At 41.8% G+C, this 25,287-nt stretch overlaps 1 protein-coding gene across 5 annotated transcripts in view; it reads left to right on the plus strand.

Annotated features, from left to right (window-relative positions):
- Window positions 1-257: 257 nt before the first annotated feature.
- The window catches only part of epha7 (eph receptor A7), a gene marked incomplete at its 3' end in the record, with an annotated part of 96,814 nt that continues 71,784 nt past the window's right edge, over window positions 258-25,287 (plus strand). For all 5 annotated transcript variants that reach the window (XM_083898774.1, XM_083898775.1, XM_083898773.1 and 2 more), the window contains exons 1-2: window positions 258-876; window positions 22,377-22,532. In XM_083898774.1, the coding sequence (XP_083754900.1) occupies window positions 273-876; window positions 22,377-22,532 (760 nt within the window). In that variant the 5' untranslated portion in view covers window positions 258-272. The remainder of the gene's footprint in view (window positions 877-22,376; window positions 22,533-25,287) is intronic.

Raw genomic sequence — 25,287 nt, forward strand, 5'->3', positions numbered from 1 at the left:
ATTTTCACTGCAGTTTATTATTGTTATTGTATGGAGCAGAGTCTGAAATGACTGTATTTCATACACCTCTTTGTTAGAGCCATTACAGCTCCTTCAGTTCGTTTTTTGGTTGGGTTTGGCAATCATTGGACACTATCTGATGACAGAACACAGCGGAGCTCACTTTTGTAGATGTGTGCGCTATAATGTGTGTTTTCTTCTCGCAGTGGGAGGAAATCAGCGGTTTGGATGAGAACTACACACCCATCCGCACGTACCAGGTTTGCCAAGTCATGGAGCCCAATCAGAATAACTGGCTTCGGACTAACTGGGTAGAGAAAGGCGATGCTCAGAGAATTTTTGTAGAACTCAAGTTCACCCTGAGGGATTGTAACAGTCTACCCGGTGTGGTGGGCACGTGCAAGGAGACGTTCAACTTGTATTACCAGGAAACAGATTCAGAGGTTGGCAGGAGCTTACGAGAGAACCAGTACGTGAAAATTGACACGATTGCTGCTGACGAAAGCTTCACTCAGGGTGACCTGGGTGAGAGGAAGATGAAACTGAACACGGAGGTACGCATCATCGGCCCGCTGTCCAGACGGGGCTTCTACCTGGCCTTCCAGGATGTAGGGGCGTGCATCGCACTGGTGTCGGTGAAAGTTTACTACAAGAAGTGCTGGTCTATCATCGAGAACCTGGCCACGTTCCCCGACACGGTGACGGGATCAGAGTTTTCCTCGCTAGTCGAGGTCGAGGGCATGTGTGTGAGTGATGCCGAGGAGGAGGCCGACAACTCGCCCAAGATGCACTGCAGCGCTGAGGGAGAATGGCTGGTGCCCATTGGGAAATGTATATGCAAAGCTGGATTTCACCAGAAGGGGGATTCATGCGAACGTGAGTGCCTTTTTTGTTTGTTTGTTTTTACACCATCATAAAGAAGTATGCATTTACTAGTTCTTTAATTAACATTCCCAGAGTTCTTTCTTGCTAAATTAAATCTGTCAGGGGATTCCTCGATTTCACATAACAGGAGATGTGTAAAGAGAAAGGAAACAAAACAGGGGCGTTTTTGTGATGTGGTTATGCAAAGCACGGGGAAATTATAGTTTAGGCAAAGCTGACTGAAGAGTAGTGTAGGCAAATGGGATTAAAGCAGCTGATGTGACAGCAGTAAAGATGGATGGAACCATCAAGGACAAACACCCCAAGTATTATAATTGGAATCTGCGTTAATTGATTACGAGGCCCTTAATTTATGGCTGTGATTCTGTTTACACTGGGATTAAATAATAAGTGGAGTTTAGCTCCTTCGCCTGAAAAGCTGCTCTCTCCTTCTCACTGGCGGTAGGCCAAAACAATCAGCAGCAGAAAACACAGGTCGAGGGGAAGTCCAGCCAGTCTTTCTGTATCTCTCTGCCCCAGCCAAATCACCACGACAGAAAGGGAAACAAATAGCTGCTCCGCTTTGGCATTTAGGCCTCGGGATATTTATGAAGGAGCATAACAGGAAGGTCAAACTTAGCCCTGGGCCAAGGCTCATTTGTGCGTCGTCCGTCGTGCTGCCAGATTTTGCAACTGCCACTAACAATAACACGCATTCTGTCACTTCAAACTGGGGATTATTTTCAGTGGCCCCCTGATTTCGGAGATAACAATTCGTGTGGATTAAAAGGAGGTGACTCGGGTCACAGAACTTAAGTGGTCTACCTTGTCAGCAAACTAAAGCTGCTTCTTTTCTCTCTTTTTTGTTCTTCTCTGCAACGAGGGCAGCCTCATTCTAAGCAGCTTATGAGGAGCAGCAGCCAGTAATAATTGAACGGAATGCGTCTAAGAACAAATTAGTGTCCCTGGCAGACTAGCTTTTATGCCACGCTGTCTTCCATTAGGGACCCCTCTGAGGGAGGTGTGTTAATGAAATATATTAGGCCATGTAATTTAGAGCAGCGCAGCCCACCTCAGGATGTGCCGCATCTCTGGTGTTCGCAGGCTATTGCTGATTCAAGCCCACGGAGCTTCCTCTTTTTTATTGTTCTTGTTGTTTTAATATGCATAGATGTGAGATCCGATTGTGCCCTCAGGTGCACAGAAAGCCCGTGATTTATTTCCACAGGGAAGGTGAGGCAGCAAAACAGCAAACAGCTCTGGCTTGTCAGAGTAATTTTAGCTATATGTTTTTATTTTATCCTGATGCAAAACCCTCCGAACAGACGACTGTTGCGTGTCACTATTAATTAATTATGTTTTCACGTGTCAATTAAAAAACAAAACGCCTGCAGATATAATGAACCTGGCATCCATTTGTTGAAAGCCAGAGGTGCATTAATGTCTATATGGATCAAGTTCCAGTCTTGATGCTGCACCGTTATGAGCCTTATCTCCACCGGGGCATGAGGGGCCTTTGTATTAAGGGGTAGTTAATCTAAATAAAATGAGAATAGCAGTTGCACTATCAGCACTTCTTCCAGTGGCTTCACTGACATTAAATTGTCCATTCAGTAGTTTCCCCCCAGAACAATCTAAAAGCTATTCAGAGTCAGACTATATCTCGGAGCTCAACAGCAAAGCAATAAGTCCAAGTGACTGTGACCGTTAAAAATGTGAAACCCTGACTTTTGGACGATCTTGTCTTGTCGTGTCGCAAAGGCATCTTTCATTTGTACATAGGGATGAGCTTGTGCCATATTCAGGATCGTTATGGGCCAGATTGATATCTGAAAGAGGAAAACGTGTGTCCGATATTATCCAAAACATCCAAAATATGACATAAATACTTGTCCAAACAGAGAGAGGTATATCCTGCCAAAATCCTGTGACTCGAATGTCAGTCAGGGATACTTGTGTCTGCCGCTCTGCAGTAATTGTATAAGCTATGTGGGCCTTGATGAAAGAGCCATACAGATTAGTATAATTTCGTAAAAAAAAGATTCAGACGATCAGATTGATACTGAGGGCTGTGATATCGGTATCAGTATTACACAAACTAAATTATGTTATGCTATAAATGTTGGCATCCAAACATGAACCAAATGTAAAGGCATTTTTAATTTTATTCCACATAAACGGCTGAAAAGCCTGCCATCATAGAGAATGAGAAACACAATGTAGTTTCACACAATGCACACTCATAGAAAACACTTGTTGATATCAGCTTTACACTCACAATTGTCAGGCACGGTCGTCTCAGGAATTTGAACAAAGGGGATAAAAACAATTGTCAAAGTTGAAAAACTTTGCCCGTGTCTGTGTAAAAATGGACATTCTTTTTTGATTGTTGGAAGTTACAAATACTGTCCCTAATCCCCCTGATTCCAACACTGGAGGGAGGGTTTCTGATCCTGTTAGAGGATCCGGCAGGCACTTTGTTTGAAACATACAAACACAGTACAGAGGCTTTGAGGGATTAGTGCCACATTTATTTGAACTTTTCCAACACAGACTTGGTTGGTGTGGTCTCCCTTCAGGACCTCATGGAAAAAAACTTTAAAGTCCCTGGATGTAGCCCGTATAACAAATTCTACTTTATTTGACGCAAACTGGCTCTTGAAGATATTTATTCAGTACATTTCTGTGCACAGTAAAATTCACTGTTTGATTAGACTGCAGCCCTTGTCCCACAAACACTAGCTGGGAATCACTTTTTGTCTGTATGCGTTTTCTGGATGCCGTCAGATTACGTCACAGACCAAATCGAGCACCATTACGTGTCTTACGTGTTTTAGTATCTGCGGTTTAGATTACTTACCTAGGCCATCAAGTGAACTATTCGGAGGGTGTGTGCAGGTGGGGTAGACATGTAAGGCTGTCGCTTGTGACATTTGAGGTGCTCTGTTGAAAGGACGCAAAGGCCTCCTCTGAACTGTGTTGTGATCAACTCATTCATCACCGTCAGAGGAGAGGGACCCCTTGTCTTTCACCCCGATGCCCCTCACTCCCCCCTCTCTCTTTAACTCTTTGTGTGGCAGTAAATGTCACTCATCTTCTCCTCACCCTGCTGTGTTGCAGTGGCTTCAGTGGCAGCGATGGCTGCTGAAAAAAAAAAAGAGAGGCCAGTTGAAGTGTCCCCGCAGCCTGCACGGGCTTCATTTAGCAAAGAAGTGCGTGTTGTGAAAATAGCGACCATTCATTCTGCTGGTCCTGTTGAGCGCTGGCCACTGGTTGCAATGGAGCCACAGAGTCGTTAAGACAGAGAGAGGGCCCTTGTGGGAGGACACTGGCCTCTTTGTGTTGCTCAATCCCGGGAATGTATGTTGTCCGATTTTTGACACATCAGATCTTTGTGGTGCTAAACAACCAGTGCCTGTGACATGATTAACTGTTGACCCTAACCCAAGAAAAGGGAGAGGCTTTTATCGGAGGGTGGAAAAAATGGATAAAACAGGCCACATCGTGTGGCTATCATTGCATGCTAACAAGAGAATTAATGAGAGGATACAGCATCCTGTAAAGGCTGGCATCATCCATCTTGGCTGTCAGAGAGCAGGACAGAAGTTAGTTGGAGGCTGATTGATGATTGAGCCCCCTGAGGGAAAAGGGATGTGCAGTGGTGGGGCCTGACCACGACAGCTACCGTGTATGGAAGCTACCAGGCGGCTACCAGGGCTGGAGACAGGAAGCTGCTGCATTTAGCATTTCAAATGAAGCCAAGAGTCAGGAGGTCCTCTTGATGCACCACTTGATTGATAAGGTGCAAGTTTAATACACCAAATGGCTGTCTTTTTTTTCACAAACTGCTCCAGAGCTTAATTATGCAAATGGCAGGTGTGTGCGGAATCCACAGGAGACCCAAATGGACTTAAATCACTCAAGACTGAAACAAATTGTTGATGGATGGGAGCTCGTGCTGTCATGGCTAGTGTCCGCTTACTGTGTGAATGGTAGCATTCTTCCACAGCCCAGGGCTTTTCTGTTTGTTGTCTTGGTAGGTAGCAGTTGGGCCAGAAATCATGGGCCACTCTCTGATCAGGATGTACCACACATTGCAGCTGACAGCTACCTTGAATTGATCACTCAAGCACAATTAGAGAATGTAGAATGTTTAGTATGAAGTTGATTATTGGATCAATATTTTAAATAATTCGACAAACATTGGCCTCTTTTCCGTGTCTCTCCTGTACAATTTGCTCTGTTTTTCCGCATCTGTTTATGTTATTGGAAGTGCAATATCTTTGGCTTTGGACATTTGGCCAGACAACACATTTCATTTTTGATAACATCACCTCAGACACCACAGAGCCCGAGATTACATCATCACATGTCTTGTTTTGTACAATCGCTACTCCAAACCCTGCAGATACTAAAGGTATTGTCAAAGAAAACTATAATAAGAAAAGTCTTTAATAGATATTTTTCTTCCTGGACTGAGATAATTCAAGTAAAGTCTTGCGAGGATTCTGTCGACATTGGGATTAAATCTGAAGTCTTATCAAAAACATTTAACATAAACAATGTAATATCAAATCTTTAAATAAATAATTAAATTACGTGATAAAAACTGTTTCTGCATATGTAAGTAATTCATAATTCCTTAAAAGAAGCTTACATTTGAACATGCAAGTACAAATGTGGGGTTCAAACTTATTGAATTTTGATCTTCCATATAATGCCACTCAAAGTATTTCACGATCGAGCATGACTCTTTCTTGTTTTACCCTTTTGTTCTGGTTTCCTGCATAAGAGGATTTTCAATATCGTTTCATTCTGTGCCGTGCAAACGTGGGCTAAACTAGAAATAATAATGATAACAATAAGAATAGTGTTCGCCTAGTAGAAGAGAGAACAATGGCTGTTGAAATTACAATAAAGGCCAGGCAGTGGGTGGTAACATTTCAATGGAAGTACCACAGATGCAGACTTGTCTTCATGACTATGAGATTATTACTGTGCAGCTTCTTTTCTAGTTCCCTCTGATTAGCAGAGACTGAACCACAGCTGCTTCCTCACAGAGTGAAGCGCAAATGCAGAATGTTTGAAATAGTGATTTGGCAAGCTTGTGCGCATGAAGACTTGCTTTATTTCACTTAGACAACCAATGACCCGTTTTAGATATACACTTCCAAACAAGAGGTAAGGGCAAGAAGCTGTTTCCCTGGGATACACTGGCTTGAACTGGTGCCAGCAGTGCTTTCTGTGGGACCCAGCGGCCCTGTCAACACGTCAAATTAAACACAAATGCCTCCTTTTTGCTTACGGAAAACTTTCACTGCGAGGCTTGTTCTCAAAGTCGTTTGGCTCGGTGGATGTTTGCCTCAAACTTATTCATATGAACTGTACTTATTGACGAAGCAAAGGCAGTGGAAACAAAAGGGCTGTCATGGCTAATTATTTCCTTCAGCTGCTTCTCAGATATCACACCGAGGTAAAGATGGAGCTGAAACATATCACATCTATAAGCACAGGGAGCTGAGCTTAAAGATGGACTGGAGGCTGCTGCAGCCTGGTCACTAGTAATGGGGTTTATCTCTCCCCACTGCTAATGGGACTCAGAGAGTGACTCATGCATACATGAATATCAAGAAGATGATGAAAAAGCTCAATCTACTCAACAGTTGTAGGCGCACAAACCATGTTCAATTTATATATATATATATTTATAAAAAGTTAATGTAAATGGATTTTTCTAAAGCTAAAAAACAGCAGATTTAATGTTAAATCAATTAAGCACTTATACAAACATACTTATATTAGTATATACAATTTCTGCTAATAAGCCCTCCTAACACACACACTTGACCTTTTAAGAAAATTCTCAAGAAAAGATCACATTCATAAAATCTCCTTAAACTGAACTGATGTGTATTAATTTTATGATGATGGAGATGATCATGCTTAAGATATAATGAAAACAATTAATGAAACATTGATTATTTCCCACACGCATGTCAGTAGTCAAATATATTTGAGTGTCTATAGATTATGTTCTTACCTTAGAGTAAAAATAATTATTGTAAAAAAACTGCACATATAGGTTTTAACAAGTAATTTCAAGATTTGTTGGTGAATTAGGCTCTTTGTGATTTTAGACCAATTTCTTAGCATTTACTTCAGTCGTGGACACAGAAAAGACTTGATGTAGTTGTAAAAGTTTACGCGCATGTATGAGTTCTGGCTGTGACAAGGAGAAGAAAGGGTGAAATTGTGGATGCAAATTTCACTAAGCAGCCATTTAATGCTGTTTTCAGGGCAGCTTGCCGATCATTGTCTAGGTCCTGGAATCTGACCTGCCAGACCACATTTGAAACCCTACGTTGCATCATATGAAAAGACAGAATCCAAGTAAGCGGTCCTCATTCTAGGGCAAACAAAGCCATATGGTCACTTATACCAGCAAGGGACTTTGTTTGGCCTTAAAAAGGGAGACCTTTGTGACTCTGCGTCAGATAGTGTTATTTCCAAGGTGACATCAGGGTCCACATCAGCCCATGCATGAGGTCAGTGAATATTAACTTCATTTACACATGGCTGCAGACCAGCGCAGCGCCACAATAGAGGCCTGCCTGTTGTGTTTAGAAACATGAGCGCCTTGGTTGACAGGACACTGTCAAGATGGAAGATGGATGATCGTAGCAGTTGACCCCTGATCGCCGGTGGAAGCACCTCTCTCCACCCCTCCTTCCCTCTCTCCCTGCATGACAAAAGAGCCCTCCCCACAGTGCAGCGGCCCTCATCTCTGCTTGTACTAACAGGTTCAGACATCTCTATCGATCCCGGCTTCCAAATCACTTCTAAGCTTTTTTCCCTGTTTAGATACCCAAACTGTGGCACAATTTTTTTTTCCCCTTTTTGGAACTGAGGGCTCACTGACTGCTTGAGAGGGATGTGATCAGACAAGCAAACTCTGTGTCAGAGGACAATGCCTGTGGTGTTCTGTGTTGTGTCCCCGTGGCAAGAAGGTGAAAGTGATATGTGACCGGGGGGCGCAGGGTCTCGCCACCGAAAGAGGCGTCAGGAAAGTCCCCCGTTGTCAGTGGAACTGCTCCTCCGGGAGGCCCCACTGGTTCTGTACTTCAATCTTCCTTTAAGAGGAAAAAAAAAATCAATAACTTGTTACATAACTTCACACTTTTCCCTCTCTCTAACACCCAGAGCAGAGGAAACAGACTTAAAATGGGCTGAGAATGGCTCTGCTTTCAGGCATTGTGATGGTCTTTTCAGAGATTCAGTTAAAATGAAAGTTTAGGTATAGGCTTATTGCTCTCCTTACTGACTCATCTGCTGATGATCTCGATTATCGGATGAATTGTTTGGTTCATAAAAAGTCAGAAAATATACATATATATAACAACACACAAGTTCTCTCTGTAGTCACAAAGATATTAAAACAGGAAGTAAAATAAACCACCATCTAATGGTTGTGAGCTAAATGTAGCTCACAACTGTCCCCACCCCAACAAGTAGTAAAGGCAAAAAAATATAAAATAAAAAAAATGTTCCCTCAAACAAATGATCATCCCCTTTCATTTGCACAGTAAGTCTTTTTAAGGGCAAAACTTTATACGTTTATTGGTACCATTGTGTGACAGTTGGAGGTTTGTCACTTATCCTAGCAAGAAAACAGAAGTTTGTCACAAAGTTTAAAATCTGTTCTACTCAGAGATAATGTTTTTGAAGGCAAGCTTAATATGAAGAGGCCAGAATCCTTTGTAACTTTAAGTGAAAAAATGTCAGGAGCATGGGGCTTTACTGCATGGGGCTTTAAAGTCACAGGTAGGGCTCATGTTTCATTTATTATTATTTCGTCATTTGATTAATCTGATGGCTAATGTTTCAGTTAATCTAACAACAAAGTTATTGTTTAGCAATTATTTTCCCATTATGGAACTAATATAACTCTGTCTGCTTATGTTGGCAGTCAGGTGCTACTAATTATCACAAGTTGAAGGCTATGTGTCATATTTTAACACAGATAGTTTATTAATATTATCGACATATTATGGACCAGGCCTGAACCTTGAAGGAGACAGGCTAATTGGGTGAGGAATTCTGGGACAGGAAATGTGGTAAACAAGTTTCTCTGTCACAGAAAAGTGTAAGAATACGTTTTCATTTTCCTTTTTTATGCGTCTCAAATTTGTTTTGATTTGATTTTGAATTTGTTGACTATTATGCCGACTAATCATCGCAGCTCTTGGTCATCGGAGTCCGAGTGTCTTTGTTAGGGCAGGAATACGGGTGTTGGTTGGGTGTTTGACCACAGCAGTGACGATCAACCGGTTTGACATTGTTCCAATGCTGTCTGTCACTGCTCTGGGATGAGAGGAGAGGTCATGGTGGATTTGAATAGGCGGGGGCTGGGACGGGAAAGGGTCGGGTTTGATGGTAGGAGTTGGCACAATTTGGAGATAATGCTCAGTTGCTGACTGGGGACATTTCAGCTGCGTTTTCGTTTTGAGCTGCAGGGGGGCCACGGATGGGTCAGACCTTTGGACTCTGTTCTTTCATCCCCTGTACGCAGAGTCAATGCTTTATCTGCAGTCTTTTAGCAAAGCTCCCTTTAAGAGATGGCCACCTTATCCATAAAAGGAAGGTGGCCGCCCAGCTCCTGACCTTAAGGGCCATTTCTCCTGTTTCCATGTGAGTTAAATGAACTAAACAAAAAGCGATTAAGCGGGGACATTTTCCATGTCACTGAGAATCCATTTCAGAATGCTCACTCTGCATGTTAAGAAGTGAAGACCTCTTAGTGCACAGGCTCAAGATCCAGCTCAGGCTTATTGAGTGAGTGAGCGAGTGAGTGAGCGGCCGTAAATGCAGTGAGGTAATGAGTTTAATCTTAAAATGCCCTTCATTTTTCACCTCCAAATCTATGCAGTAAATCAGCAGGAGAGCTGAAAAGCAAAAACAGGTGTTCTGGTCGGTTGTTTACAATTTGTATCGCTGTCAGTGGCGATGCTAATGCAGCTGAAGCAGTTGTCTTCTGTTGGGATCATGTTACCTCATCCTGGACATATTTGCAGTACAAGACGGAGTGAATACCTTTGTCGCGATGATCCTGAAAATGACAGTTTACAGGACAGGAATGACATAATCCCACATTGTTTCTGTCAACAAATTGATAATCCCCCCCCACCCTCACCCCCGGACAAAACTAACTGTAATGTCTTCCAATACTTAGACTTAAGAAGTCTGTGGCACTCAGCCTGAAGCCCATTACTTCCTACTAAGATGAAAATAAATCAACACAGTGGCGTCATAACTATATACTTTAAATTCTTAAAAAAGGTGCTCATAAATTTCCAAAAACAGCCGCGCACTGCAGTTTCAGCAAGTGTTGCACAAACAGCAATAAATAGTACATTTGTGGGGCACGCTTAATACACATTTGTTTCTCCAGTGAGTAGTTACAAATGTAGGAAGGTATATAAAAGGTTGGTCTGTGTTATTCTTTTTTCTTGGTCTTGCATGGGGTTTGTTTTAGATTATCATCAGACCTTTTCCTTATAGAGTTAGGCCAGACCAATAACAAAAAACACATTTCCTCATGCGAAGGCTAAAGGCTTTATACCTAACCATGCAGATAGTGTTGGTTGTTTTTTTTTCTATCATCTGTAGAAGTCAGGAAATGGTCCTTAAAGCAGGTTACTCAATGCATTGTGGTATTATTCATCAGTACATCCATAATAAGATTTCAGCATAATGTAAATCACATAATATGAGAAAGAATGTGACTGCAACTCTTCTAGATTCTGTTTTCAGTCTTTGAGAAATTTGGATTTGGATAAACTGTGTCCAGCCATGGCAAAACCGGTCACAAATCTCCCTAGGGACATTTGAGTTATTTACAGATTCTGAAAGTGTGATTTCTAAGCTTTCCAACAATGTCTAACACGTGTAAATTGGATAATATTTGATAATAACTTTCTTGTCCTTACACTCGTGTAGTCATATTTCCATCATCTGTTTTTGTTGTTTTAAAAAAAACGAAAAACTAAATATACTATATATACTAAAGTGAGAACCTAGTGTTCTCACTAGTATGGTGTACGGACGCAGGCACTAATGAAATACATTTTAGTGGCTCTGTGGTGACGTATGGATGGATCAAACTGTTACTGAATGAGCTGATGATGTGCTAACTTATCTTTTAGATCTTTTATCTGTCGGTTTAGGCAGATAAACCGACAGATAAAAGATCTGTCGGTTTAGGCAGAGCTTGTCAGAATTGAACAGATTATTTCAGGTCATCTGTCGCACTTAAAGCATGTGCGTCTGTCTGTGCTTTTAAGGTGGGAGGGGCTCAGAAGAGAGTGTCACAATCCCAAAACATAATCTGGGTGTGACACAAAACAAAGAGCACCTTTTAGTGATCCTGTCATTTCTTCATTGTACTGAGTTGGAGGCAGAAAGCATAGTAGAGATCCAGAAAACAGATTGAAAAGAAGTGGGTGAACTTGCTCTTTTAAAGGGACTGTGGTGGTTTGCCATAGTTGCTTGTTTGGCAGAGAGGGTGATCTGAAAGAAATAGCCTAAAATGATTAGCTCATGTTACAGTAATCTTATTTGGGCCCGACCACTTGCTGTTTCCCTCAGAGTAAACTTGCTGGACTGGCTGTAGCACCGCAGCATGAGTGTTGGCTTTAAAAAAGGAATATAACTTAATCAGTGTAGGGCTTTGATCTGTGCTGTGTGCTGCCAAGCAGGCATTTCCTTCAGGTTTTCTCTGCTTATAGAGGGCAAAGCTACATGCCCTCTAACATAGTGTAAGGGAATGCTAATCTGCTCTTTGTTTCTTATGGAAAGCTACTTATCTCCTGCTAAGCACAGGTACCTCAACTGAATGGGCTGATTGTGTGTATGTGTGGAGTGCAGCAGCAGTGGCCAGACTCAGTCATTCCAAATATGTGTGGGGCGGAGGGAGGATCCGGCACAATATGACATCAGATTCCTTTAACCAGTCAAACGTATGTTTCAGTAATCTTCTGTAGCCTCATTGTAGCCCTTTCCAAGCCTCCCTCCTCTTTTGTTCCCAAGCCCAGCGGAGGTGTTCCAAATAAGCTTGTTTGGAGTCGAGAAGCTCCATCTCCACCACAGGAAGTGATTTTCAGCACCAGTTCACTCCTTTTCCCTTTCTTCATGAGCTCTGCCAGTGTATCCTAGAGCTGGACAATCACCTTGAGTTTCGTATGTGGGAGCTTAACAAAAACTCAGGATAGGAGCAATGTCCTCACAGCAAAAAACAACAGCCAAGACCTGCTGCTACCGGTAATCGGAACAAAAAAATTTGAGTTTGAGTTTGAAAAAATCTAAAAAAAAATGTACAATGTAAGATGTTTGAAGCCCTTAGCATACAGTGAATACCATGAATGCAGTTTGGATGATGCAAAGCGGCAAATAAAATGTCAGCAAATGCTGCAGTAAGCTCGAGAAATAAATTCAAGGATTTCTCCTGAACCTTTTGAGTCCACACATCACCCTGCAAGATGAGCTCAGTCGAGCTGTCCTTTGGCTTTTCAAGCAGAAGAAATATACTCGACGAGAAATTTTCCCAGGTCTGCCTGCCTGCGTTGCTCTGAAATTACTCACAAGATGTACTGCCTCTTACATTGCAGAAGAAAACACCACAGGCTTTAGTCAGTGAGGAAAAAAAAGCTACGCAGCCATAGTTCAGCATGCATAAAATGCTAGTAAACACAGTCTGATGAATGTCCACACCAGGCCCCTATTTATTGAGTCAAAGAACATAAGTCACATCTAATAAAAGCAACACACATAAGCCTGAGGCTACGTTAATGCATACGAAATAAGCTCAGCATGAGCTATTGACATCCTTCTTTATAATCGTAACACATGGTCATGGTCCTTATCGTATGCCCCGAAAGTAAAACAACTGAGAAACACAACATTGGAGTCGGGTTTCCAATAGTATTTCATGCTTGTCAGAACATCCAACCAGGCACCGGGTATCTAGAAACTGGTGACACAGAATGTTTATGGCAGAGTTAACATCAGATTTCAGTGTAATAGAAGTGAGCAGATATGTTCAAGGGAGAAGAGGTATCTGTTTTGTTCTTCTATGTTTTATTTATTTGTATAGCCAGCACTGGAAAGCAGGGATATACCTTTTGCTACCAACTGGAATGAATGCTCAGCCCTATTGATTCTCTGTAATTTATCATTTGATCATAGAGTTGCTCAATAAAATCAAAGTATTTCCTTTTTAGACACTGTATAACCTATTATTTTCTTCCTTCCTATCACTCTCTGGCACAATCATTGCTAGAAACTAGTGCTGCCACAATAGATAAATTGAAATCAATCAATCATTTAATCATTTAAAAACAAGTTATGTCAAGTTATATTTCAGCTTCTACAATGTGAATGTGTTGTAGTTTATTTGCTCCCCTTTTCTCCCCTATATAATAAGTGAATATCTTTGTTTTGTAGATAAAACCAAAATACCAAAAAACATCAGTTTTTTTCATCAGTTTGGGATACAACACTCAGCATGTCAAATTTAGAGACTAATCCACACAATTATTCACAGATCATTCAAAAGTTAAAATAGCAGTGTGAATCATACTCGTTATAATGTAGAAAAACCTTAACCGATTGATCTAGGAAAATGCAAGATAACATAAAAATCACTGAAACCTAAACAAGGAAGACCAACTTTCACCACCTTGTACTATTTGGCTTCATGGTACACATTCCCAAATCCTGGTTCCTTTGCTTCTCCAAAACAATAACGTGAATTTTGTTTGGGGACAAAACAGAATATTCAAAGTTGTTGCCATTTTCAGATTTGGGAAACGCATATTGACATTTTCCATAAGTAATCGAGTCCAATGTATACAAGTGCATATGCAATATTTGAAATATCAAAGTTTTCACTTGGAATGTTTTCAAATCAGACCTCAACAAGGAAGACACACTTTGAGGTCCCTGCCATTATTGTGCTTCACTGTGCTCATTCCCAAATTAGCACAACTAGACGACACACATGAAAGCTTTTAGGGCCCCTGAAGTTTTTAAAGGGCCTGAGGCAGTTGTCCCCTCTGCATGGCTGGTAATCCAGACTCTCCATCCAGAGAGGTATTTATGCTTTTGCGAAATAAAAAGAAAGAAAGAATGAAGAGTCTGTCACAATATAGTCATGGTTTACTGGTCATCTTTTTTTTTCCCAGTGCTTCTGGAACATATGGTGCACATGTAGAACAGAGCCATTTAAATTCAACCAAGCAAAAATGACCAAACATAGAAAGAGTTTAAAGTAGAACCAAACAGTGCAGCCCTGCATTTGGTGTCAAAATCAGACAGACGGCCAAAAGGCCACAAGTTAGAAACATAAATAAACTTGACAAAAGATAGCCTGTTCACGATACCAGGCCCATGTTGGAAGTCTTACATACAAAGATATCACACATATCGGAGCAGTGGACATAGCAAGCGTTCTAAGGAAAGCAATGATGTTTTTTTGGAAATAAACTGTTTCCTTTATCACGCTTGACCCGCTCCACCTGGCATTCATCAGTGACCGGGCCTGCACGTTGGTCCTGTCGGCTACCCTCCTCTCTCCGCTTCTCTTTTATCACTCTAATGGGGTGCTATCTCCAGGCCCTCTCCGGGTTTCCACAGCCGCAAGCTCGGCTCTGTTCAGTGCACATTCTTTCCACACCCATCCCGACACATGGGCGGATTTAACACATAATCAGCCCAGACGGGAAGGCAGGGAGGGTGAGGTGAGGGGCTGGACCTGACAGGACTCATCATGCTAGGACTGCGGAGATAGAAAGGCCCACACCGGTCGGTATCACTCTGGCTGTATGAAAAAAACGCAGGGAATCTCCCACATTCCCCCACCGCAGCTCACTCTGACCCCCCCGGTCTGTGGTAATATTGAGACAGATGGGGAGAAACTCAATATCCCAGCTGCCCCACTTAGAAAAACCAGCCCCTTCCGTGCTGAGCAGTAATAAGGATTGTAACCTTGATTGGATTTGTGGGTTGCAAGCAAGCAAGGACATCCAGTCTCCAGTTTTACCAAGACAGGTAATCATGAGTGTTTTGTTAGAGTTTTTGAAAACCAACATCTTCCTTCTGATATCTCAAGTTAGAGAAGCATACATCCTAACTATGCAGTGCCTCAAATGTCTGTATTAGAGTCAGTTGGTGAAGAAACACAATATCCCATCTTCCCCACCTAAACCAGCCAGTCCCTTCCGTGCTTAGTAGTAATGAGGATTGCAACCTTGATTGGATTTGGAGTTTACAAGCAAGCAAGGAGTCAGGGTTTTCCTGGGTGTATAGTAATCATCATCTGATTTCCTGGTACCTTGTGTCGAGACCACTCAAACCGAGACCAAGTCATGACCAAGACCAGAGTGTAACGAGACCAAGACTTTAAGAACCCTAGACTGGGTTAAGACCAAGAACAAGTCAGGGAGAAACTGAGCCGTGACCATGAGTTCCAGAGTGTAATCACACTAAGAAATGAGTAAGATCTTAAGAAACCTAGATTGAATTAAGACCAAGACCAAGGGTGGGCGAAACTGGGTCATGACTAAGATCAGAATAAAACAAGACTAAGCCTTTAAGGGAACCAGATCGTGTCAGGAGGACCAAGGCAGGGCAACACTTAGTGATGACCAAGAGCAGAGAATACATCTCTTTGCTCCTTGAGAATTGACCATCTCTAAAAACTGCATATCAGTCATTGACATGTTCCTGTCCAAATCTGATGGTACAGCTCGATCTGTCATCAAGATGTCTGTGTATGTGTGTGTGTGTGTGTGTGTGTGTGTGTGTGTGTGTGTGTGTGTGTGTGTGTGTGTGAGCGTGAGAGAGAAAGCGATAGCAGATCGAGAAAGGGGACGAGTAAATCAATGTGCTGCGAATAGCACCACAATGAAATTTGATTTTACTCTTTTGAAATAGTAGGAAAAACCAGAAGATCAATGTGTGGTGGTCAGTATTGACAATGTGGTGGTGGCCACAAGTGAATCACTCAATGGGAACCACTGACAAGTGTAAAAATACATGGGATTAAATTTGAACGTGAAGCGGGTCAGAGGACTTCCATAGCTCAACCTATAAATGTGGTTGGGGTGATTGAATCTCAAACATGTCCTTGGTGCGTCCTAGTGTTGGAATACAATAGGAGGTTTGAAAAGGACCCAGATTTTGGTACACATTTTAAATCAATAGTTTACAGGATTAGCAGTGTGTCCAACCCTGAACTCTGCTGATATTAATGAGCTTTATTGCATATATTCTTGATTGGACTTTACTGTTTTTACTTTTTTGCTGTGGCAATTGCTGCAGGGTAGGTATAGTGGAACAGACCATCTCCCAGAACTGTATGAACTGTGATGGGATAGATTTAGTGGTATGGCTGTAAACAGAACCTAGAGGATGTGCAGAAGTCTGCATTGGCATCCATAAGGGTTCTAATGCCTTTGTATGCATTGAGCCCTAAATGTAGAACTGCAGGGCACACTGCGCATAATAAACAACAGCATAAAGACAACATGGTCAGATGTAACAGTTCGATGGTGACCCAGCATGTCAGGTTTGACAGATGAACTGATAGTTGGATCTATGGAAATATTTCTGGGTGTTCAAGATGAAGATGGTGTTACCTCTCAGGAAGCTGGGTTTCAATTAAGATTTTTACTTCCTTTAAACCCCGTAAACCCCATAAACCATTAAAGTCTTAAATGTCTGCACAACATCCGCATATGAACGATGTAAATGTATGTAATCTTCACTGACACAACATTCTTGATCAAGGTCAGGATGTTTTAGTAGGATGGATTTCTGTATGTTACTAACCAACACTTGCAAATACACAGAAAACGAACAAGGGCAAATTTGGAATCTGAAATGTCGGCAAGGGCACACAATTAACTGATGCCAAAAAGAAAAAAAATGGCTTCATACATACACATAATTATTTTCTATTTTGGCCAGGAAGGGATATGTCACTGCTGCTCTCTCACCCTCCTCCCACTCTGTCCCTCACCCATAGTGTCATGACACTGGTAAAGCGTGAGAGAAATTGGATGTAATTCAAGAATGTTAAGAAGCTCAGCTCAGAGCGGAAAATAAATAAACCGGGATCTTAGGAAAATACAGAAATCCGTTTCCCCTCCTCTCTTTTTTTGTGTGCTTGTGCTTATTTATGTCTGCATAAGATAAGGAGACTTTGCTTGACTCTGCAGGCCACTGTGTGCTCTGATTGAGACACTGCAGTCACAGTTTGATTATCTCCACCTCACGAGTCCGAGGTCCTCTCCTTTTCTCAGGCTCCTCTCCGTCTCTCTGTATAAAACTGCTGACTGCAGCTTGACCCCCCCACGCATCACCGAATGAAAGTGCTTGACCACTAGAAGGGAAATTACAGATTCGTGTTCTGTAGCCTGCCGAGGAGCTGGCAAGAATGTAGACTTTTTTTTTTCCTTTCCTGTTTTTCTTTTTTGTCTCTGCTCAACCTCAACCCACTTCTCTAAGGACTGACTAATTTCTCAGTGTCGTAAATAAGCCAGCTGTTGTGTCTGAGCTTTGTTAACGGGCCCGTGTCAACAAGCACAAGCCATTAGTCGCTTGTTATCTGGGCCTGAAGAAGACCAGACTTACATTAATTGGCTCTTTTTTATTTATTTATTTTTAAAGGAGTCACACTTGAACACTTTTTCCTTTCAAATGCAATTACACATTGTGCTGCAAGTCCTCTCGTCAAATTCAACGTAGCCTGCCGAGAGTCAGGGGAGGTTTGTGCACGTTTGTGTGTCACTGTGTTCCAGTAAGGTGTCAGTCACTCTGTCAGTTAAAAGGCTACTGGATAAACAGACTCCACTGTAATTGCTTTGTAGATATTTCCACTCACAAGGAAAGTGTTACAGCAGGGACTGGCGACAAAGAACCTCTCACTTGCTATCAATCCCATCACAGGCTGAGAGTGTCTCTTTTCGGCATCTGCTGCCAGGGACGGGAACTCGCCTGTAGGGAGTCAGTGAGTGTGTGTGTGTGTGTGTGTGTGCAATGGCTGGGATAGGAATGCTGGGGCTCTGGAAGACTGTGTTTGTACTTGTCACTCACTGCACTGGTGGAAGGTGCTGGAGAGATTTGCAGAGAAACACTGAGGTGCCCATGTCATAGAGGCATTGGATTTTTGAGGCCTCGTTTTGCTGCCTTGCTGCCTCTGTAAACATTTCCGGGTGCCAATGACAGTCATGATAAACACTTGGGCTGTCACTGAAAAATGAACCCTGTCTTGCTCAAGAGCACGACTAAAGGACAAGTGCAATTAATCAAAGCAGGGGCCTTGATGTTTGACCACCATTTTGTGACTATTCTGCATGAGTTATCACTTGATGGAAGTCCAATAACACAGTCACACAGAGTATAAACCATAGACTCCATATAAAAAAGACCTCTGAGGATGCAATCTGGAAGTAAAAATAAATCGGATTTAGATAGACTTGATTTGGTCTCATAATGGTTTAGATAGTTATATACGTCATGACATTAGCAAGGCAACTGTTGCTAATATGAAGCTCTAAGCAGATCAGATTATAGAGTGTAGCAATGATCACCTACCTTTGGAATGGCTCTGATTCTGTAAATAAATTTCTTTTGACTCTGCGGCACAGTTAATCACACAATAATTTAAATCACAATATGACATATTGTTTAATTAAAGCGGACCTAGACCGGAAGTTCCAATTCCAACACTGTTTTTTAGTGTGTATCTGCGTCATTACCTTGATTAAGAAGCCCTGAAGGTTCAAAACAAACAGTTCACCCACCGCTGAGAACGCTGTGTTTTATTGTAATCTCGGGCTCAACGAGATCTCTGAAAAAACCTGGTCCGGTTACGCAAGCACCGGTTCTCCGGAACAGCAGATCGTCCTGCTCCGGGCACTAGTCCGGGCACATCCGGTTGCGTACATTGAACCGCAGAAGAAGAATAACGTCCGTTGTGGAGGTGTTTCACAAGCGACACCGTCTACTGACTCTGGGTCTGACTCTGGGTCCAAGTCATAAAAGGCACTGTGGCAGGGAGTCGTGAAGAAGCTATTTTTAAGCATTGTTAAAACAATGTTTTGATAATGAGTAGCAGTGCATCCACCGTTCCAGAGGGGGGAGCTGCGCTTCTGAGAGCGGGTGTGCTGAATATACTGGCCAATCACAAGACTCTGTCTTCTGGGTGAGAGAGTTGAGTCTCAAATCTCGCTGCTGGGAAACACCGTCAGAAAAGAGGATTTCCATTGGCTCGTTTACAGCAACTAGGAGGTTTTTGACCATAAAAACAAGTTAACAGGACCACTCTATGTGAGCTTTAAGATAAAAAATAGTGACAAAACAGCATAATGTTGGCAAGAATACAAGCATGTTCTTGTTTGTTTGTAAGAAGAAGAATTGTAAGAGTTCTGGAATTAGGCATCAAACTGCAAGTTAGAGTCCAATATCAACTTTATCCAGTTTAAGCCACATTTTAAATGACACACATTTTAATTAGAGCTGGGTGGTTTCCCATGCTACATCACTACGTCATCGAACATTAGTCAATATTTTGTTTGAGAGACCTTTAGCTGCATATAATTACATCTTTTACAAGTTTTATGAGCCTAAGCCCCCTCCTCCCTGGTTTAAGGTTTGTCCTAATCTTCGTTTTGGATCCTCTGGATTGCTGAAGAGGAGGTTGCGGTGAAGATAACTCAGGCTTTTCCCCCCTCCACACACTGGCCACCCAGCAGATGAGCTCTCAGAAACCCAAAGGCAAACAGACTCGCTGGCTTATCAGAATGTTTAAACAGAGCGACGTGGTGGGAGAAAGTCGTGTTTTCAACAGGGTCTAGCCAATCTTTAACCTGCTGGAGATACAGTGCTTTGGTGTCATTATCAACATCCATGGGGCGAGTGTTTACATGGGTATCAGATACTGGGAGCAGACATGGTTTAGTGTTTGTGGAACATTATCACTCATCAGCATTCTACAGAATCAAAAGCAGATACATTTAATGAGTAAGCAATTAAGTTAAGTTAAAAAAAACAAAAAAAAACGTAAAGGAAGAATGGAGATAATATCATGTTTGTCAACTTCTTTCTTCTTCTGGGGGTTGGGGAGAGAGAAAATGTTCTGGCAAAGTGATAAATGGAGAGTGACAGGTCTTTCTTGTAGCTGAAACAAGGATATCATGATCCTCGGCTTCCACTTCATGCTGCCCTGGAAGTGTTAAAACTAAAAAAAAAAATCTGTGCTTCTCATCCCCTGATCTGTCACAAGAGGTGGTCGTCAGAAGAGAGAAAAAGTAAAAGCAGATGAGAATAAGTGAGGTGTGGAGTGGGAGGAACCGAGTATGGAGAGCATTACTCATCACCCCCACGTGGCTCATGAAAAATGCATTTGATCATTTGTGTAAAGAACTATTTAGTGTCTCAGAGATCGTTGCACTTTTCTGCAGCGGGCTGGAGCGCCGTGGCTCTGCACACACAGCCAGTCACTGTGGATCTACTGACTTCAAGGCTTGAATAAACAGACCCAGAGAAGATATTTTACGACTTGCTAATACTTAAACATTAACTTGGTCATGAGAATTACAGCAAGGTTGCTAAGATTCACTGTGTTTGTTTCCTATTATCTCTCTGTCTTTGCCATGACTTGCGTTTACGACTCTTAAGAGCAACTTCAGATAAATGAGGAGTGTGTAATTTAGTTGTGTAACTCTGAAATCACAGTGATGCGTCTCATTTGATTAGTCGTACCAGGTTTGTTTACATTCTTGGTCAAAGGTTAAATGTCTGAGATGACCGTGTGTGCCTGTCCTTATCTCCTCGCTCGCTAGATAAATGTGTCATCTCAGAGACATGGACTCTTCATAAACAAACCAGAAGCCCTCAGCTGACCTGAGAATTCATGAGAATAAAAATAGATTTTTTTATTTTCCTCTCAAAGATAGAGGTAGTAGTTTATCGTCGAGTGAGTGCCTCGGTGTGATTCTGCTTCGTGCCTCGGCCTGCTTGATGAGGGGCAGGCTCAATCAAAACGCCGGCTGCTCTGAGACGTGAACACACTGGTTTGCTCTGTCATGCCCTCCCCGTGATGGGAAAACAGAAGTGAAGCAATGACTTAAAAAAAAAAGAAAAAACGAAAATGTGTTTGCACAGGACTAATACCACCCAGAGACACCCAGAGACACTCAGTGACTGTGTGTACCTGCTGACATCACTGGTGCACATAAAGTCTACCTTGAAACAGGCTCTGCTGGAGTTGACTAAATGAGAAATTGCTGTTAGAATTGCAGGTGTCTGTTGACTTTGGGGAGGATTATCTTTTAATACGGTTCTCTATCAGAACAGCCGTATTTACACATTTAGAGACCATGGGTAAAAAAAACCATCCAAAAAACTCACATACTTGACAACCACCAGGCTTTTTCACTGGATCTGCCAGTAAATTGATTTAAAGGTCCAGTGTGTGTAGTTTAGTTTGATCTTGCATCAGGTATGTAATATTATATTTATTGTTATTTCTGGATTATTCCATTATTGCCTGAATTTAAGAGTGTGTTCACACTAAAGCAGAAAATGATACACTTAATTTTCTCTGGCACACTTAATATTCACGCTGGTCACTAGAACACAAGACATAACAAAAGGCATGTGAATTCGGCCAACATTTGATTGGCAAGATTGCTGGGCTCAATGTGCTTGTTGATTAATTTGTATATGGTGTCTTTACCACCTGAAAACTCATGCAGAGTTTATGGAATATATGAAGTCATTTAATTGCAAGGAACTCCTATTATTCTACTAGTCTACTACTATTATTATTAATGTCTACAGCAATAAAGACTGCAAGAATGGTTCTGAAACATGCTGAAGTATCACATGGAAAGCTAGTCCAGTACTTGCTACTTAAATTATGAGCTGTTGTGTTTTCATGAGATTGAGTACTTTATTAATTTAATTTGTCCTTATATCTTGTACTACCATATTTGTTGGACAAGTCAAACACTGGTACTTGAGAGGGTTTTTTCATTTGTTTGTGCTACGTGAAGGCCATTGTAGTTACTGGATTGTGTATGGGCAAGACAAGGGGTATTCAATTGATTGCAATATACAAATGGTGCATTCCATTTGTAGTCAGACCTCGAAATCCTCACACAGGAACACCACATGATCTTGGATTTCCAACTGGGAAACTCGGAGCAACCTCACCATTGCTAACAATGGCTAACAATGGCTGGTTAGGCCAGGATACATTTAATCTCCTGTAATTTGTCCACGTTTTACACGTTTTATCTCGTTTGTTAAAATCCTCACATCCAGATAACCACGATTAAACGAAAAAGCTTACGGCATTACCTTTTTTTAATCATCATGTGATATTAAACATATTCGTACAGATATTAACTATGTTTTCTCCTTCTTTCTTCCTTTTCACCCTTGCATAGCCTGTGGTCGTGGTTTCTACAAGTCCTCCTCCCAGGACCTCCAGTGCTCTCGCTGTCCAGCGCACAGCTTCAACGACCGCGAAGGCTCCTGGCGCTGCGACTGCGAGGACGGTTACTACCGAGCACTCTCCGACCCTCCGTCTGTGGCCTGCACACGTAAGTCTGCCGTGCCGTTGCTAGGTTAACACAGCACAGACCACTCGCTGGGATGTGAATTTAAACAGTCACACATGCAAAGAGAGAAAAAACACACTCTGGTCCTTGAGGCCAGTCTTTTTTACTGGGTATGCAGTGGCCTCATGGAAGGCCCAGATGTGTTCCATAGCAGTTGTCTGCCTCCCAGTATGTCATTATAATTATGTTCGCAGGCTTGCATGTCTGTTTTCTGTCTTAGCTGGTTGCTAATGATGAGAGGAGCAATTTGCCATTTCCCGTCTGAAAGATCGCAATTACAGTCGGCAGCGGCAGCCCAGGCAGCACCGTGTGTCTTCATTTGTCCTGGCTAGTGTAACAGCTTTGTGACAGCCATCCATGGCTTATTTACTCAGACCAAAGGATTTACTTTGGGGCTCATTTGCTTCCAAATCCTCATTCTTTTTTTTTTTTTTTTTTCAATTTCAAGGTGCTTCTGTATTTTTTTCTCTCACTCCTTTGCCTTTAGCTAAAAGGGGTGTGGCCCATGCCAACAGGGCGATGTTTTACCTGCAGGGCGATGTTTTACCTGCAGGTAAACAGCACACCTAAACAAGATCTATGCGCTAAACAAGATATCTATTATCTGTGTGCCTTTGTTCAACTGATAATATATCAACAAGACTCCTGGACAGGGTTGTACTGGCTTCTGGCTGCAGGAGATACTCTTCTGTTATGCTTTTTATTTATACTTTATGTGATATATTTATGAAGAAAAGCAGTTCAATTGAGAGTCAGATTATTTATTTTCTAGCATCTCCGGGCGATTAAAAGCCTCAAACACATACACATATGCAGGAAAATCTGTATGCCTGCTTTACATCCTGAGTGGTGTAGCTTTTTTCCCCGATAGGACACCCAAAGTAGGCCAAGTCAGAAACTCTAATGTGTGTCGGCATGTGTGTGTGTGTCAGAGAGAAAGAGAAATTGCTGCTGAGATATTATGCTAATAGTATAATTTAATAGGAATGCATCAAATCATAGTATCAAAGAAAGGACTGTAGTTTGGATTTGATTTAGCAAATTTCATATGAGCAAAAAAATAAAGCCTGTTCGTCATTTATGGCAATCAGAGTGTTGAGCAACATCTCTGTCTCTTCCTGCCCTGAAGCTCTTTCCATGTATTACAGCATACCCTCAGTGCACAGGTGTGTTTAGGCTGCCAGTGTGTGTGTGGTTAGGTTATGAATTATTTGGCTTCAGCCTTGAAAATGTATAAATGTATTTCATAGATTTTTAATTTCTTTCTTTTGTAGGAATAATATTCCTTTTGGTTTTGGTCTCATGATGTAAGCATTAATATATTTTTGGATGAAGAATATTTAAATGTAGACACTGGGTGAGATAGAGGGATGCCAGGACAAAAAAGGTGACGTGTATTAGAAAGTTATCTGTGTCTCATTATTAATGAATTATGATTTCCCATAGCCATTATCTCTCTGCAGAACATCCCCAGCTCTCCATTCTGTGCTTTCACCAGCTGTTTTTTACCTCCATGCTTGACAAATTTGGAAGTAATGTTCTGCAGGTCTGTCTCACACTGCTCCCCCAGTACATTAGCAGTGAACCTGTCCACAGAGTCAGCCATTTTCATTTTGTCCCCATTGCTGAAATGATTTACACTCTGCACAAAAGTAGCAGAATTTACGGAAATGCTTATTCTAATTGTGTTCTGAACATAAAATATTTCCTCTTTGGAAACCTGGCAAAAAAAGTACAAACTAACCTGGAATACCAGTATGCAGACTAATGGTGTATTTTCACCTGCTAGTTTTAATCTAGTTAAATCAGAGTTGGTGCAGTTGGTGTGAACAGCTGTGAACAGTAATCCCATCCTTAACAAGCATCCTTTAGAGGGGGTGGTTTCAACCTGCTCGCAAATCAACTTTGGAGTAGTTTGTTCGTCCTGAGAAGTGTCTGCTCATCTCATTAAAAAAAAATGTTTGTTCTAGCAAACAAACATGGTGTCAGTGTTTGTATTTGAGGGGATACCAGATCCAATTTCATTGGGTCACAGGTAGGGATGGGAATGACACGACATTTGAGAGTCGATTGTTGAGGCCCACGTGTCCAATGGCCAATTTTTAGTCGAATTGTAGGAACTAGACTTTAAGTTGTCACATGTTACTACTAGGTCTGAAGGTGGGCCTTATGTTCTGCATTTCATGTCTGCAGGGATCATATGCCTTATGTACATATTTGTATTTAGTAGGGCTGTAATCAACGAAAAGAAACTCTTGGTCGACTAAAGCCCTGAAATTCCGACTAAAAATCAACTAATCGAGTGTTCTCTGAAGACACGCTGTGACATGTGAAACACGGGTGCTCTAAAACACCCCCATTAGCACTTGGTACTTTCCTCCTAATGAAATTCACCATAAAAAAATAATAATGATAATAAAAAAAATGTAGTCGACCAATCACAATCTTGGTCAAGTAAGAACGTGTCGACCAATTAATCGACCAGTCCACTTGGACTTTAAAGCCCTAATATTTAGTAATGTTGACATGTAATGTATTGTACAGGAATTAAAAGAGCTACACACTAAACAACTGTGCTGTGAGAGCACCAAGAGCAACTCGACTGATTGCCATAGTAGTTCCAAACTTGCACTGTGTTCAAGCATACATATATCAGCGTGTGTCATTTTGTGGGCTGGTGTTCTGCAGTTGACTCACACACCCTTGGGGCCGTCGGGGGCCCATGGTTTATTGAGTG

The sequence above is a fragment of the Microchirus variegatus genome (assembly GCF_963457635.1).
Source record: "Microchirus variegatus genome assembly, chromosome: 12".
In the NCBI taxonomy this organism is placed as follows: domain Eukaryota; kingdom Metazoa; phylum Chordata; class Actinopteri; order Pleuronectiformes; family Soleidae; genus Microchirus; species Microchirus variegatus.